The 17,809-nt window shown below is 47.4% G+C and overlaps 1 protein-coding gene across 21 annotated transcripts in view; it reads left to right on the top strand.

The window, feature by feature from the left end:
• The window catches only part of TRAK1 (trafficking kinesin protein 1), a 182,165-nt gene that overhangs the window by 99,671 nt on the left and 64,685 nt on the right, over nucleotides 1–17,809 (top strand). Inside the window, exon 1 of one of the 21 annotated variants that reach the window (XM_082724847.1) lies at nucleotides 13,894–14,231. The exons of 18 other annotated variants lie outside the window; for them this stretch is intronic. In XM_082724847.1, the coding sequence (XP_082580973.1) occupies nucleotides 14,168–14,231 (64 nt within the window). In that variant the 5' untranslated portion in view covers nucleotides 13,894–14,167. Of the gene's footprint in view, nucleotides 1–13,893; nucleotides 14,232–17,809 lie in introns of those variants that run through there. 2 more of the 21 variants (XM_082724836.1, XM_082724837.1) reach the window with 2 other exon arrangements.

Raw genomic sequence — 17,809 nt, 5'->3', positions numbered from 1 at the left:
GGAAGACAGAGTAGTCAGCATTTAGCCCTTACTGTGTATCAGGCACTGTTCCTAATTCCTTACATGTATCTCATTCAGTTCGCACAGTGTCCTCTGAGTGAGTCTTGCTGTCCCCATCCTACAGTTGAGGACACTGAGGCACAGAAGCTTGCCCATAGTCACACAGCTTGCAAGGGGTGGGGGATGCTGAGTAGCAAACCTAGGTTGTCTGCTCTGCCTCTGTATCTTTTTTTTTTTTTTTTAAAGATTTTATTTATTTATTTGACAGAGAGCGATCACAAGTAGGCAAAGACGCAGGCAGAGAGAGAGAGAGGAGGAAGCAGGCTCCCCGCTGAGCAGAGAGCCCGATGCGAGACTCGATCCCAGGATCCTGAGATCATGACCCGAGCCGAAGGCAGCGGCTTAACCCACTGAGCCACCCAGGCGCCCCACTGCCTCTGTATCTTAACTACTCTCTCAGAAGAGCAAAACGAGAAAACAGTTGTAGTTTAAGAGTAAAACTAATGTGGCACGTGGGATGTGAAGAGCAGACCCTCAGTTTGAGAACATCAGTAGCTATTTGTTTATAAAATGTGTTTCCTACATATTTAAGATCTGACTTTTTTCCTCTAAAGCTCGCTGTCCCAAGTGACACTTAGTGGGAACGTACTGTCAACTTGCGATTTCCTCCCTGCTTCCCTGTGGTTTTTGCCTCTGTCATGTGGTCTGTAGGTCACGTTTCCTTTCCCCTAGTGGAAACATCTTGTGTATGCTGTGGACCTTTCTTGTCACATAGCATTCTGCAGACAGCAGACGTGGAGGTGACTGACTTGTTACAGAGGTGGCTGTGGCCCCTTCCCATTTCTCATTTCCAGGGCCTGATTTGTGTCACTTTTTGGTTAAGGAGCTTTGGGTCAAGAAAAGCAATCTCTCTGTGTCTCAAGTGCGTAGGATTCCCTGACCACTTCACCTCCGACTTTACCTGGAATAATCTTTTTTCCTAAGGAGAAAAGAAGGTTATGTAAATAAGAGTTTTAAGACATTGTTCTATTGTTTACTCTTATTGTAAACTAATCTTAATGAATCAGCCAACAGGTATTTACTGAGCGCCTTGTATGTACCTGTAATCTTTTGTGAACTTGACTTCTTTGAGTTCCAGCTCAGGTTTTCTGGCTAAGGAAGTAAGAATGGCTCCTGGATTATGGATTTTCTTCCCTTACATGAGCAGGGACTTGGCAGCTGGACGTGGGCCCACGCAGAAAGCCCTCCAGGCCTCTGCACAGAGTTGCTTGCCTTGCTTATGTGGGAGGAGTGAGTGGGGTCTGGGAACTTACATATTCTACCAGGTCCCTGTTTTTAAAGTTTCATTTAAACAACAAAAAAATGAAAGACCATTGCTGGAGCACCTGAGGCCTGTGGCAAAGTGTTTCACAAGCTTGTGCATGGTGCCGGCCTTGCACGGGCCAGGGGTCATGGATGGGACCCTCTGGCCCTCACCCCGGCCCTCTGGAGTTGTGTCCAGGGAAGATCGGAGTCCACAGTCACTGTCATACGCCGATTTCCACTGTGTTCATTCACTTGTGTCCACATGGTTCCAAGCATCATGAGTGTTTGTATGAGCTTGTGTGTTACCCTTCACCACCTTAGGACTCTTTGAGGGCAGCGGGAGAGTGCTTGGGACAAGGTATGCAAGCCCAGAGCGTCTGCAGGAGGTCTAACTGGCCAGGGCATTGGCTGGACTTCAGCATCTCTACCTATCTGTCCCTGGAGGTCTTGGTGCCCTGGGAGCAGGGGTGACACAGGGACCACTCCCTTCTGGACTCTTGCCTTCCTGGAGAGCAGCCAGCTGTGCTGTCCCTTCCCTTTCCTCCTGGCTGCTGTTGCGGCTGTCATATGTCTATATGTTTCCACCACGATGATGCAAGCAGTAATAATAATGAGTCAGATCTGGGGAGTGCTTCCTGTTGGCCGGTCTGGGGCTCGTAAGCGCTTTACCTTCATGAATCTGTTAGGACACATACACTGGATTTGAAGTCTATGATCCCCTCTTTGTTAAGTGATTTTTTTCAGATATAGTGCAAAGGCAAATTGAATTGGCCATTTAATCCTTAATTTAGTCTTTCAGGGTATTAAACTTCGCTTTCATAGAAACAGCTGTCTGTGCAACTCATGAAATAATAAATGTAACTCTGTCATTACATTAACAAGCAAAAATGGCCATGAACAGATCTGGGGACAAAGACAAGTGAGTCTTGGTAGGGAAAAGAACTTGATTCCTACGAGCCCACATGGCCAGGCTAGAGAGACAGTGGTGTGTCTGCGGGCGGGCGGCCGGCTCTCTGGGGGCCACGACTCCTTGTTGGGACTCCGGGTCCCGCAGGAGTGCCTGGGACTAGAGAAGGCTGTAGCAGCTCTGTGTGCAGGGGACTTGTCCCTGGCAGTGTTGTAGTTCTGCCTCTCCTTGGACCAATCCTCTCTGGTCTAGCTTGTTCCTGTTCCTTTTTGGTAAATTTCTTTTCTCCTTCCTCTGCTTCGTGATGGGTGCTTACCAGTCTCCTGTCTTGGGGTCTCCTGCCCTCCCCCACTTTTCTTCAGCCGTGTCTCTCTGCTTCTGCATGTCCCTCTCCACCGACAGGATGCGTTGCTGGAGTCTCTTGTAAATTGAGCACGGATTTGTCATCTTCACGCCCGTCTTCTCACAGCTACCTGACGTGCATGGAGGCCCCAGGCACTCACCCAGCCACTGCCTGTGCTACGTCCCGTCCTTTCTGTCCTCAGGGGCACCTTCTGGTCCTGGTCCTGAGTGAGTGTTACTGTCATCTCCACGAGCAAGTTGTGAAACCTCTTTGGACCTTGGTTTTCTTTTTTTTTTTTTTTTAAGTGGAAAAAAAAAAAAAAAAAGGTTCTGTGACTCTGTTGGGACATGGTGTCCATTTCTGATTTTCCGGGTGGAGGAAGCAGGGATGCTTGTCATCGCTCAGCCCTTAGTGCCTGGCCATTTAGTGAATGTCAACGGTCCTCAAAGGGAGTGAGGTTTTAAAAATAGTATATCCTTTGGTCATAAAAATTTGCTGATTGTAGGTAATTTAGCAAGACTTAGGACAAAAAGATGACTAACTTAGCAAACATTTCTCAGTTTTTGTGAGATATTTTTAGTGGGTTTTTTTTCCTCCAACAAATATATTACATATCTGGGGACATAATGCTTTTTTACTTAATTGCATATGTTGACCATTTCCCTGTGGCATTAAAATTCTTGAAAAGCACAATTTTCATTGTTGTTTAATATCCCATCATTTATACCTAATTGTTGGTCTGTTATTAAGGATCTGGGCCGTTTCTAAATTTTCCTCAGATAACACACCCGAAAACATCCTTCCACATCTGTAGGTGTCTACCCAACTCATGATTTCCTTAAGGTGTATTTCTAGGAATTTACTTGGCTTGAAAATGTGGCAGTTTTTAAGTTTCTTTGAACTTATTTAAGTTTCTTTGAACGATTACTCTTAGATTAAATATTAACTGGGATGCTTGGGCGGCCCAGTCAGTTGAGTGTCTACCTTTGGCTTGGGTCATGATCCCAGTGTTCTGGGATTGAGCCCCATGCTGCTCAGCAGGGAGCCTGCTTCTCCCTTTCCCTCTGCCTGGTGCTTCCCCTGCTCATCCTCTCTCTGCCAAATAAATAATAATCTTTTAAAATAAATAAATAGATATTAACTTACTGCAAAAAAGCAGCCCATTCTTGGTGAGCATGAGATCATACAGAGTCATGAGATCATTAGGAGCCCTGAGGAATAAATGTTGAGTGAGTGAATGAGTAGAACATCATTCTATGAGGTGCTAAGAGTTCATAAACTTCCTGATTTTTCTTTCTAACCTAAGAATGGTCAGCAGAGATCCCGAGATTGGTGGATGCCTCATTCTTTGGATACAGAATTTGGATAATTTGGATAATTTCTGCTGGATGGTTTGTACGTCATGGTGGTTAGTGAAAAATGAAAAGGACATCTATTGAGTGCTTATTACATTCTGAGCAGTGAGTCCCCCTGCAGTGCTCAAAGATCGAGACTGGCTTATCCCCATTTTTAAAATGAGGAGGCCGTGGTTCAGAGGGACCCTCCATTGCCAGCCCAAGGTCGCACAGGATAGGGGAGAAGCAGATCTCAGCCCAGCTGGACCAAGCCCATTCTTTCTATCATAAGATATCCTCAGTGCAGCCCAGGCCTTATTTGTGGTTTGAAAAGGTCTTATGTACTTTTGAGGTGCTTGAAATGGGCAGCATTTCCCTGCTCCCTAGCCCTGACTTGTGATCTTCTCATCTTTCACTAAATCTTTTTATTTCCAAGACTTCAGGCCGTGTAGTACTCAGAAGCACTTTGCCTGAAAACGCCGTATTTGGTCTTAAAGAAGTCTGAACATACCCTACGTGTTTTCTTACAAGACACCTGAGGAAAAATATCTGACCCTTATCTTAGCTTGGGTAGGTCGTTACGCATTAATGTTTGGAAAATGACAGTATTAGATAATGGCCTGAAGAATTGATTGAAGTGCTCAATTGTGTGTGTGTGTGTGTGTGTTTCAAAGTGTTATCCAGGGATCACCTTAAACTTTTCACCAAGGACCGCTTTATGAGAGAGAACAGTAATGGATGTTATCTGTAGAAGTTAGCTAGGACTGAGAGATGCAGCTAATCTGTGTGGGGGTAGGGAATGTCTATTTGAGGTTTAGGTAACCTCCCTATATGGTGAAGGTTTTCCTCTTTTGAGTGGTTCTTAGAGACCAGTCGTGAGGGACCCAACAATCAGCCCTGTGTTAGAGGGCCTCGCCTCCCTCATCCCCCTTGCCAACTCCATGTGTGACCTTGAGCAAACCTCATAGCCTCTTAGGGACTCAGATTTTACTATCTGGAAATTAGTCAGCATTAAACATTCTGTGGCTCTCTGAAATATGTCACTGAGAGTTTTTTACTCTTTTGTCAAAGGGATCCCAGGACAAAGTTCTTTTATTATTGTTTTTGTCTTACTGTGTTTCCTTTAAAAATATTTTTTCCATATTGTATAATAGGAATTATGAGACTTGAGACTTTAATTTTCAGTTTTAAGAAATTGTTAAAGAGAAAAACCAGCTTTATAAGTTTAAAAAAAAAAAAAGGTAGTTTTTGCTCTTTTAAAATAGAAGTGCTGGGGCACCTGGGTGGCTCAGTGGGTTTAAAGCCTCTGCCTTTGGCTCAGGTCATGATCCCAGGGTCCTGGGATTGAGACTCGCGGTGGGCTCTGCTCAGCGGGGAGTCTGCTTCCTCCTCTCTCTCTGCCTGCCTCTCTGCCTACTTGTGATCTCTGTCTGTCAAATAAATAAATAGAAATCTTTAAAAAAATAATAAAATAAAAGTGCTGTTACTGCCCTCAGGTGATAGTTCTAGGGAAAATTTTTAAGAATTCTCAGAACACAGGGGCGCCTGGGTGGCTCAGTGGGTTGAAGCCTCTGCCTTCGGCTCAGGTCATGATCCCGGTATCCTGGGATCTAGCCCACATTGGGCTCTTTGCTCAGCAGGGAGCCTGCTTCCTCCTCCTCTCTGTGCCTACCTCTCTGCCTACTTGTGATCTCTGTCTGTCAAATAAATAAATAAAATCTTAAAAAAAAAAAAAAAAGGAACTCTCAGAACACGATAGAAATACTGTCCTAATTCTCTAAGCACATTTTAAATTGCCTCGAACTTTTCTCATTAAAATTTAGATCTCTGCAAGGCTTATGTTCTGAAAGACTGCAAGCTGTTAGAAATAATTTCTGTATTCATTGAGTAAATCCCAAGGGGACAGAGCCCTTGTCTGCCTCATGTTTGCATTAAGTAAGTGTTTAATAAATGCTTCCTCAGGAAGAGAAAATGAAAAGATACATGTTTTGAGGTTCAAGTTTTTCTCCTTTTTTAAAATAAAGCAAACACAAAAAACCCACATACGGCATACAGAGTTTGGTTTTGCCACCTTCCCAAGATGGCCTTCAGTCTGATTAAAATCCTAAGTGTGGCCAAAATAGAGGCACTGGGATAGGCCAAATGAAATGGATAGGTAACACCTGGTGCTGACTTCCTGAAGGGAGGGGCTTAATAGTTCTGTGAGGTGGTGACATAGGAGAAAACATGGGGGAGGGGTGCCCTGTGGGGCCCTGGGGATCTGTTCTCCCCCAGGTGTTATGTGTGGTGGGGGGGTGTCGAGTGAGGGGAGGAAAGACAAATTACAGGGTTGGGGTGGAGCCTGTGCTGGGGATGGGAAAGGTATCTCGTGGCCAGGAACAACTTCTTATTTCATTTGCCAACCAAAATGATACCAAAGTGCATACATTATAATACATTTATAAATAGTTGCCGTGAATTTTCTCTCCTGTAAACGCCCACACTTTGTCCGGGTCCTTCTGCCATCCCAAGACCGGGGCCATGTTGTTGACAGGTGAGCGTCCGATGAGCCCTGGATTGTGCCTTCTCCCCTCTCTTGCTTGCCCCTCCCACGAGCGGACTTTTCCCTGGGCCTGTTTTTGCTGCTTCTAGCTATCCAGGGGTGTGCAGGGGCAGAGATGGGAGCAGAGTAGCCCTGGCTGCGTGAGCCCAGTGCACACGTGAGCTGCACCTGGTCACCTGGCGTGGGCCCAGGCCCCACGGGAACTGGAGGACCTGTGTCCCGGGGCCGGTGCAGGGCAGCTGCATGCTGGCGAGCCCGATAGCACCTGCAGCTCTGGGCGCAGCATCTGGTCCAGCAGGGTGGCCAGGGACTCATCTCCGGGGGCAGTCTACCCACGTGTCCCCTAAGCTTCCTCTGGCTTCTGCCACCTGCCACCTTTTTTTTTTCCCCCTCATCAAATCAGATTCCAATCTTAAGTATCTTTTCTTTTGAGACCAAAAATGCTTGGCAAGCAGTTCTGTACAGATTGACTGTTTGCCTTCCCGCGTCCCTCCGGCGCATCCAAGACAAAGTTGGAATGGGCTCAGGTGGGAAATTGACGTGACAGCTCAGCTCACACCCCCATTGGCTCCTCCTGGGGGACGCACTCAGGCCAGAGAGGCTCCGAGTTGCAGCAGGAGCAGGGTGGGGGTTCGATGGAGCTTCTGGCTGCATTTTGAAGCCTGTGGCATCGGCCATATGACTCGCTGGGTCCTGGAGTGGAATGCCCCATGCAGCCCCCCAAGGCTGTAGGAAGCAGACTGGGAACCTGAGACACATCTGAACTGTTTCTTTTCCATTTCCTTCTCGGATTTTAATAACTCCATCAAGGCAGGGCCGCACGTCGCGTCTGCAGTGCCCTGTTGAGTGCCATGTCTCTGCCTTTGGATGTGTCTCTGAAAGCCAGACTCTGTTCTGCCCCAGAGAACTGGGAGGTGGCATGGGTGCCTGCTTTTCCTGTGCTTGAAATGAGGTGGAGATGGTTTGAGAGGGGGGTAGCTGACAGCAAGCTGTTTGCCAGCAGCCAGCCTTCTGCCACAGGAGCTCAGTGACTGGCAGTGGCAATGTCTTAAAGATCGGAAGGAGAGCTCCCCAGAAGCATTCTCTCTGCAGCAGGTGCAGGAAGGTCTGCTGGTGAGGCTGGGTTTCATGCAAGCTCCAGCAGCCCTGTCAGGATTGGAAGGCCGGGAAGCCCATTTTTCTGTTATTAGGCTTCTGGCCTCTTTGAGTGCAGATAGAAGGCCAGCCATGCTGTTTCCCGAGCGGAGAAAAGCCCTAGAGACTGGGATCGTGTTCCAGAGGGGATTGGGGCCGCCGAGTGGTTCTGCTTCCTAGCAGGAGGGAAGCCATCGTTCTTCCCACCTGCTTGAGTGAGTGGCAGCGTGTGGCCCATGCTGATCACCGAGGAGCACAGAGGAAGGAAAGTGCCGTGTGCCATGACATCAGATATTTTGGGGGCAAACTCCTAACTGCATTCTTTGTGCTTTAAATTGTTCAGTGTTATTGTTTACTCATCTTTTAAGTGTATTGAATAACTGTTCAAAATTAGATACACATGTGTATGTTCAGATGTGTATATAGAAAATCACTCATACGCATGAAGCTATTTAATTCATATGCTCACAGAACTAATCATTAGAAACTTAGAAGCTTAGAAATTCTTTTCAACATTTGAATCTGATCACAAATGGAAGCCATAGACTACTACAGACCGGATCTGTTAGATTCGCTTACATGCTCCCCTAAGCGACAACACAGGACGGGACCGTCCTCCTTGCCCGGGTGTGGCCTGTGACCACAGCATTCTGCTCTGTTTCTGTTCTCCACCTGCCTCCTCGTTCCATATCCGGTTGTCTTATTCACAGCCACCCTACTTCGAGAAGTGTTCATGTAATGCATTATAAAAGATATTAGTGGCAGAGACAGAACAATCATACACGCCCACCCTCCTCTTACTTCAGAAGCATTAAAAATATCTTCCTATAATCTTCTCTCCTTTATACATCAGTTGCCTCGTTCACTTGATTGCCCTTTTAGTCTTGGCATTCCTTGATCATCACCACGATCTTTACAGACTCGACTTGTTCCCTCTAAATGTCACTAACTGTGTTCGGTTTTTGATGTTCAGTTTGTCACAGCTGGCCCTTGACTATCCTTTTACGCTGGCTTCTGTGCCTTATCACTCCTACCCCCAAGACCTTGTGGAGCCATCTTTGCTTTCCTCTGAGCCAGCCTTGTAGGTGGATCTTGTTTTTTTCTTGCCCCAAGGCATGGAATGAGCAGCTCTCCCAAGGAGCGCTGTTGACATTTCACCTAAAGCTGGACACCAGAATGTTGACGTGCTGGTTGTTGGTGCAGTAGTGTCCTTGCTGGGCCACTTCCTTGACAGATCTGGAAATAGTATTTCTTTTTAGTATCACTAAGTCCCATTGATATTTTCAATTTAATTCTTTCATGATCATTTTTTAGTTTGTTCTTAAAAGGAAATAGGACTTCACAATTTTTAAAAAAGATTTATTTGAGAGAGAGAAAGCAAGCATGAGTGGGAGGGGCAGAGGGATGGGGGTGGAGAATCTCCAGCAGACCCCCTGCTGAGAGGGGAGCCTCCCAGGGGCTTGATCTCACAACCTGAGCCAAATGCAAGAGTGGGACGCTTAACCCACTGAGCCACCCAGGTACCCCCACAATTTGTTTTTGCTGTGAAATGCCAACTTGAGTTTTTATCCTTGTCTCCCCCCGCCTTTCACAGTTCATTTGCAAATAATCCTTAGATGTTTTCTTAGTTATCGTGGGAAGATGGTAGAGGTGGACCATGCCCAGTTTAAATCTACGTGCTCTAATTGCTGAGTGATCTTGGACAAGTGAGTTAAATTCTCTGGGTCCCCTGGCCTCCTCTGCACAGCGAGCAGGCTGGTAATTAGATAGCAGGGTCTGAGGAAGGAGTGAGCTAGGAAGTGCTGGCCACCTGGTGTGCAGCCTGCGTGCCCTAAATGGTATTGGGTGATGAGGGTGAGTGAGAGGTGGCTTCTCTGAGGCTCTCTGGGGACCTGTCCCTGATCCTCATTCCCCCAGGGTGGGGCCGTGATGGGAGCATTCCGGGGTTGGGGGGTTGCTGTGGAGGAACTTGCTTTTTCAGCTGCAGGAAGTGGGGGGATGGTGGGGAAGGAAGGGAAGGAAGACTGGGACCCTCCGGGCCATGGGACTCTTGGAGGAGAATGTGGATTTGAAGGCAGGTACAGCCGGATCTCAACCTCAGCACCATTTCCAGAGCTGCAGATGGACTGCTTTATCCTTCTGAGCCTATAAAATGGGAGTGTCGGTGTAGATGTTCCTCTGAATCTTGCTTAGGAGCCATGGAAGTCACCCACAAGTGATGCTATTTCCTTTGTGCTTGTTGCTGCACACTTTGTTTTCTTTCCCATTTTTGTAAGACGTGAATTTGTTATGCAGAGTTTTTGCACGCAATGTAAGTCGTGTTCAGGAGTATGTTACTGTTCAGAAATGCGTCCTCTGTCCTGCCCCCCGCCTATTACTGTGAACTCAGTGCCTTTTCATTAATTATGCGGGGACAAGCCAAGACAAGACGGTTCTACCTCATTTCCCTAATTATAGCTTAGAAAATTATACTGTCTTTCTAGTTGCCTATACTGCCTTACTTACGTTTTTAAAAAATTTGAGTGATGAAGATGATCAGAAAGTAGTATTTATTGCAAACTCACTTTGTCCCAGGCACTGTGCTGAGTGTTCTACCATGCATTAATTAATTAATTAAAACCTTGCCTTGTCTCTGAGATAGGTGTTACAATCCCCTTGTGTAACAGTTAAGGCTCAGGTGTCTAAGAAGGTCACAGCGATGGTGGGTGAGGAGCATGGACCACACCTCAGGCCATCTTACACCAAAGCCCACGCTCTCTCTTTTTTTTTTAAAGATATTTATTTATTTATTTATTTGACAGAGAGAGAGAGAGAGAGAGAGAGAGATCACAAGTAGGCAGAGAGGTAGGCAGAGAGAGAGGAAGGGAAGCAGGCCCCCTGTTGAGCAGAGAGCCCGATGTGGGACTCGATCCCAGGACTCCGAGATCATGACCTGAGCCGAAGGCAGTGGCTTAACCCACTGAGCCAACCAGGCGCCCCAAAGCCCACGCTCTTAACTGTGAAATTAAACTGCCTGTTAGTCTGTCTCTCGTCTGACTGTATGTCCATCCATCCATCCATCCATCCATCCATCATTTTTTGCCTTTATGATGATACTGATAAAGTATTTTTAAGAATTCATAGTGCGGGAAGGGAAATGTGCATGCCTTTGTCTCTCCCCTTATTTGACTTTCTGTGATGCTTTACAGAGTTTGCATGTCCTGTTCACTTATTTCATCTGCATTTTGCAGATTTGTATTGGACCCTTTCCCCCAGACATAGTGGATTGAACCTGTTGAGCATGCTGATATTTGAGGAATCTGTTAATTGTTGACCGGAGGCCTAGAATCATCTTTTTAGAAACACCTTAAGGAACTTTATTTATTTATTTATTTTTAGATTTTATTTATTTGAGAGACAGAGAGAGGGCACAAGTAGGGGGAGTAGCAAGCAGAGGGGAAGCAGGCTCTCGGTTGAGCAGGGAGCCTGATGTGGGGCTTGATCCCTGGCCGTGGGATCGTGACCTGAGCAGACGCTTAACCTACCGAGCCACCTAGGCGCCCCCAACTCAAGGTTTTAAACAAAACCTTGGAAAACCTTGGGGCACAGCCTCTGCTCATGTCTCACATGGGGGTCTGCTGTGGGGCTGTTGAGAGGTGCTGTCCTTGCCAGGGAGAGACATGATAGAGGACCAGAGGGAGAGATATGTTCAGATAATGGGGACAGCTATAGCGAGAATTAAAATCATTGGCTGCTGACTTTAAATAGGCAGATGTCCTAGAAAATCTTAAATGTGTACCTAAGCAGGGGTCAGGGAGAGGGAAGGACAGGGATTCAAGTAAGTGAGTGAGGTGATGGGGTCTGATTTCTATGTTGCCCGGGAAGAATTTGGAATTGGGTAGGGAGGGGCACAGTTCCTCCAGGGTATAAGTGACAGCTGGGGAACAGCATAACCAGAGACACTACCATTCCCTGGCACTGTGTATCTTCCAAACTTTACCAAAAGCCTGTTTACATCCTGAGCCAAGATTCATCACCAGCTGCCTTTAGCTTTCCTTTCCCCTTCTGAGAGTTGAGGAGGTTCTGCTATTTGATGTTGCTGAAGAGGCAGGAACCCCGCTTTCCACACGGGACAGGATATGCTCTCCCAGTGTGCAGGCCGGGCCAAGTGGGCTCAGTTGGCCACCCAGCAAGTGGGAAGATCTGCTTGTAGCATCTTGTGCTGGTGGGCAAGCACGGCCTGGTAAAAAAGCACAGGGCCCTTGAGTACAGAGAGGGTACCTGGAGCTGGGAGAAGCTTTTGGAACTTACACAGGGGACAGGAAGCCAGCTCTGGGGACCTCACAGCACAGCATTAGAGGTGCATTTGCTTCCCATGATTTAGGAAGGTTGAGATAGATCTATACTTAGTACAGATTCTGCCCAAGAGTCCATACATAGGGTTTGTAATTATGTGTGTGTATGCGTGTATATAAACATGTGTGTGGGTGCACACGCATATCTACACAGTTTTTTCTTAAAAATTTTTTTAATTCAAATGCAGACACACACACACACACACTGTGTATGTTACCCTTCCTGATCTATCCGTCCTACTGACCTACCTCACTGTTGCAACTGTGGCCAGTGGACCAGCAGCACTGCTGTCCCATGGGAACTCGTCAGAGATGCAGAGTCTTGGGCCTGCTGCATACCTGCAGCGTCCAGATCTGCATTTCAGCAACAGCTCCTGGTGCTTCATGGGCATGTTAACTCCTGGAAGCCCCGCCCTAGAGGGATGCTTCCGTGGTTGTGAACTGAGGCATCATATGCCACTGGAAGAATGAAGGGAAACGGTCCCTGTTCGGTCACCATAGAAGGAAAGGAGCATGCTTTCCCTATGGTGGAAAAGAGACCTTCTCGTATTACTAGTTTACAAGTTACATGGTCTTGAGTAGAAAATTAAGAGGAGAAACCCATCAGAGCCCACGCGGCTGCTGTTGATGCCAGCACATGGTTACGGCATCCAGCCAGCAGGCTGGTGAGGTTTGGTAGGGAGTTCTGTTTTCGGGCTTTGGTTTCTGAGGGAGATTTTTGTTCCCAGAGGACATTTGGCAGTGTCCTTACATCAAGGAGAGAGAGGGGGTGGTGCTCCTGCGATCTAAGTGGTAGAGACAGGGGCACTGCTAAGCACCTCGCAATGCCCAGACAGCCCCCAGCAGCAAAGAGTGATCCCACCTTATGTGTCAGTTGATTTGACCTTAAATGTCAGTAGCACTGAGCTTGAGAAACCCTGGTTCAAGGGATGAAGCTAACCTATAGTTAGTCCAAAATCTATCTATTACTCATTTAATTGTGATATTTAAAACATGCCAAACACTAATCAACAGTGACTCCATTTTTTTTCTTTAAGAAATAATACATTACAGATGCATTTATAAGGACGGTTGCAAAAGCCCATTCCCTCCCTCCCTAGAGGCAACCACACCATTTTGCAGGTGGGCTCTTGCCTTCTGTTGTTTGTACTTGGATCACACATGTGAGTGCCAGTGAAACAGTCTCTTGCATTGCCTGGGCCCCTTTGTGATGGCGTTCTCCCCCGTTTGTATGTTGCAAGCTGTTTTCCCAGAAGTTTGAGCAAAGGCATGAGCAGCAGAGCAGAACTTCATCTCAATGAAAGCATTTCTATTTTCTTTTTCTTTTTTTAAGATTTTATTTGTTTATTTGACAGATCACAAGTAGTCAGAGAGGCAGGCAGAGAGAGGGGGGTAAGCAGGCTCCCTGCTGAGCAGAGAGTCTGATGCAGGACTCTATCCCAGGACCCTGAGACCACGACCTGAGCCAAAGGCAGAGCCACCCAGGTACCCTAGCATTTCCATTTTCTGAGTGATTTACCTTTCCTTTAGGTGGTGGTCAAAAATGTTCAGAAAAGGTGTTTCACGTATTAAATCAGGTTGACCAAGGAAAACCAAAAGTAATGGTTACAGATTTTAGAACGTGGCATTTTTTTGAAATGCAGACTTTATAGTGGCTCAGAATTGAGCAGATGTTCTTGTCTTTACATTTGTTGGAAGTGATGATGGTGGCAAGGCCCCCAGCTCCCACCTGCCCGCACCCCCCTTTCTCCTTGTGTGGCACCTCCCCGCCCCTGCTCCCAGCATCCTTGGAAGACATTTCCTCCATCTTGGCATCATTTTTCAGAGCCGGCCAGTTTCTATGGCAACTGTAAGATTGAAAGATGATCAGCGAGCGGGAGGCGAAGCGGGAGGCAAGGCTGGAGTGAGACCTCCGGCTGGTGGTGTGTGTCCCTGACGTCACCCTCCTCGCGTCTGGATAGGGCGATAACGGATACTCCCATTCAGGGCTGCTGGCCACTGCCGCTTTATTAGCAGGGCTGCTGGGGGGCTCTGCAAATTGCTTCTCTTTCTGCCCTCTCCTGTCCTCGCCCCTCCAGAATTCTGCTTCTCACGGCCTCTTTTTCTGTTTCGGCGGCAGACTGTCATTAAGAATGCACGGCTTAATCCCGGTGTGTTTCAGGACGCTCTTCTGCCCAGTGTTCTGGAAGGGCAGGGAGGCATGGCAGTGTTTTACTTGATGTTGATGGTGCTGTGAAGTCTGTTCTTTCCTCTGCGAGAATACTGACTATGCAGAAATTTATTGAAGCGGATTATTATGAACTAGACTGGTATTATGAAGAATGCTCGGACGGTAATTATGGCCCCCCTGCGAAACAGAGCAGGAATGTGTAGGAGCATTGTCTCCCTCTGGGGTGGGGTGGTGATCTTGAAACCTTTGCTGGGGACACGGGCAGGAGGTGGTGGGGGGTGCTGGAACCTGCATGACTGCAGGCGTGCATGACCCTGCCGGTTTGGAAAGCAGGATGGGTGAGATGGCAGCTGGGCAGGGCTCACGGGGACCCTTCTGTGCTTAGTCGGTCTTTGCTCAGAAGGGCAGATGGTGTGTGCCTGGTTTGTGAGCGTTGTACTTCTCTTGGATTGAATTCGCTCTGAGGTGAGACGTGAGTTTGATGTTGACGTGCGCATGCATGCACACACGTGTGTGTATGTGCGTGTGCACGCGCGTGCAAGGAGAGATGTGTTCAGTGACCTCTGTGCTGTTGGCGGGGCTGGGAGTAGTGGATTGAGGAGGCGGCTCTCTGGACTGTTGGCAGCAGGCCTGGAAGAGTCCTCCCTTTCCCAAGCCCAGACCCGAACCCTGACCGGAGGTGGGCCCTGGGGAGGCTGGAGAAGATGCAGAAGCAGCTTCTTACCGGGCAGGCAATTCAAATGCATTTTGCTTGTGGGATCCCGGCGATCTGTGGGGGTGGGGAGACATTGGGAGGGGCTGGAGAGACTGTCTCCTTCTGTCACAGGCCGCGTTTGTGCAGGGAGGGTGTGGCACATTCCAGAGGAGACTGGGTGGAGTTTGTGTGGCCAGAGAGGCCTTGGGAGGTTTCTGGTACCCGGAAATTAGCACTGAGATGCATTCTCAGGGAGGCCACAGGAGAGGGCCCTTAAGCTCCTGTGGTGCTGGGTCCTAGAATCTTGTAGGACACAGTGGATCTGTCTTGTTTAATTTCTTCTTCAAAATGACCCTCAAATCACATGTCTTTCGCATGCCCCCCTCATCCCCCATACATGAAAAGAATACAATTAATATGTACAGTCTGAGGGTCTGGTCCCTAGTGGTACCATGTTCCCAGTGCCTCAGGAGCCATTAGTAGGTGAGGTAGCTGTTTCCTAATTGAATTGGGAGTTTCAGACCGCTCTGACCATGACCACGTTGGATGAATCTGAATGATGTAGCGGGCCGGGAGCTGGCCTCATCAATAAGCTGAGGAACTGCATAATTATCTCCTGTCTGCTGATTGCTGCCTTGACCAACAGCTACGGGAGAGGGACGGAGAGGCTTCCTCCAGGAGGGAGGGTGGGTATGTAATTGCGCTGAGAAACTTCCCCAGTTGAGCCCCACTGTCCCCCAGCGTTAGGTGAGGACAGCGTGGTGTGGAGTCCCTGTGTGGTTTTTAAATATCCTGAGTAATGGTGGTGGTGGGCTGCTCCGAGAGTCTTCTGGGGAGAAGATGACTGGGTCCTTTTTGCTGTTTGGATGTGTTATTTTTGATGCAAGTTCCCATCCTCTTACCTCACTCCAAGAGGCGATGATAGGGATGCTTCTTTTCAGAACTGTCACTGAACTCTTTAGAGTTTCCTTGGTGATTTGGGACTCAACTGAGTGAGCTCTCCCTAACTTTTTTAGAGTGTGGACCTCAGTGGATCCCTGGAATGGGGAGTGTGAGTTCTGGCAGAATGCCTGTCCTACACTGTGGCTGAGTTGGGGCATGGCCATGGCTCCCACGGATCCCTCCTAGAAGTGGAGGAGGAAGGTGTTTCATACTGTCTTGACCCAGTTGCTACAGCATCCAGCTCTCTTTACACCCTGGTCCTTGGGAATAAAGCCAGTCGCTTGTGGTAGTTAGTCTGAGGACTGAGAGGAGGCAGGCTGACTCTTATCTGGGTGTTTGTCAGAAGGATTTTCTTACCCAGCCATTTCTCAGTGGAGTCTTTTGGCCCGGAGGCAGCCAGATCTCTCTTCTTCCAACTGAAAGGAAAATGGAAGGAGAGGCTACTCATCTGTCCAAGGGTAAAGCAGTGTTGCTCGCAGTTACTGTCTGAGTGTGTATTGAGCAAAAATACTTGCCTTTACTCGCCATTCCGGTTTGGATAAAGGGGAGAGGGCCTTTGGGACAGAATCTACTGGGACAACCAGCATTTGCGTAATCCCATTTTTAAAATAGTCAGCAAAACAGGGAATACAAGGGACAGAAATCCAGAAATCATCGAGTTTAGGAAAGCCAGGGGATTGGGATTTCAAGTAAATGCTAATTTTACAGTTAACTCCTTTACTCATTTCTCCCTAGTTGGGTTCTTACCTGGCCTCGGCAACTGGTCTGGAAATGCATTTTGCCTTTGTTTATATATGCATCTTTTAAATTGCAAACAAAATAGCCCTTTCATCTCCCAGTCCTCCCCTGCTGGGCAGTGGGGGGGGGGCAGGTAGGAGTAGACACCTCACATGGCTTGTCTCTCTTATCATTTGGCATTTGAATCATTAATGAGGGGAACTTCCAGGGAACTTTCCATATTAATAACAAAAGAGGAGTCAAATGTTTTGAGAAAGATGCAAAATCATCATTTATGTCAGCGTTACTGACTCACACTCGCATTGGAGGGTTAGCACTGGAAAGTAATGTGTATATATATATATATATGGGTGGGAGTGTGGACCGTAGGACAGTTAGTACCCCTCTCTGCCTTCGGCTCAGGTCAGAATCCCAGTGTCCTGGGATCGAGCCCCACATCTGGCTGTCTGCTCCGCAGAAAGCCTGCTTCCTCCTCTCTCTCTCTCTGCCTGCCTCTCTACCTACTTGTGATCTCTGTCTGTCAAATAAATAAATAAAATCTTTAAAAAACAAATTGGAATAAAAAATAGCTGCTATTCTCTTTTCCCTCTGAGGTTTAGGAGAGCTTTATTTGGTGTCGAATGCCGTATCCTTCCCTGTTTTGGTCTCAGTTACGGATTCTCACATACCACCTTCCCCACCCGCCCCAACCAAAAACAGTGAGACCCCAGAGGGCATAACAAGGGGCATGGGGTAGGGGCTTAGAATAATAAGAAATTGGAGAGGTTGGTTGCCCAGCATCTTGAAGTCATTTCTAGAGATTCGAAACAACCAGCCCTCAACAGTATAGCATCTCCTTCGTGGAATTCGGGTAGATAAATGAGGGCCTACGGTTTTAAACTGCAGTGTCAGACAGCCCCAGCTAGCCACGATGGATGTGTCCCCCATCTAAAGCCTGCCAGATGATGAAAATCACCCACATATTTAAAAAGAAGATTCTCAGATTGACTCCAGATCCAGAGAGGTCCTGAGAAATCTGAATTTTTAGCACGTGCTTTAGGTGATTCTTTATATCGGGTGTGTTTGGGAAACTGTCCCAGTGTCCGTGGAGACCAACCCCAGGCTCCAGGGTCTGGAAAGTAATTCTTTAGATCTGTCACAGAATCCTATGTTGTTTCTTGGCTACACTGGTCACTTTTTTTTTTTTTTTAAAGTATGTTTTTAGAAACAGGCCTTTTTAATATTTAAAAACGTCTCGGGTTCAAGTGTGTGTCTTTATTTATTTATTTATTAAAGATTTTATTATTTATTTGACAGACAGAGATCACAGGTAGGCAGAGAGGCAGGCTGAGAGAAAGGAGGAAATAGGTAAGGCAGAGGCTTTAAC

The sequence above is a fragment of the Mustela nivalis genome (assembly GCF_964662115.1).
Source record: "Mustela nivalis genome assembly, chromosome: 1".
Taxonomy (NCBI): domain Eukaryota; kingdom Metazoa; phylum Chordata; class Mammalia; order Carnivora; family Mustelidae; genus Mustela; species Mustela nivalis.
The sequence above is the reverse complement of the archived record's forward strand: the minus strand, read 5'-3'. Positions and strand labels throughout refer to the sequence as shown.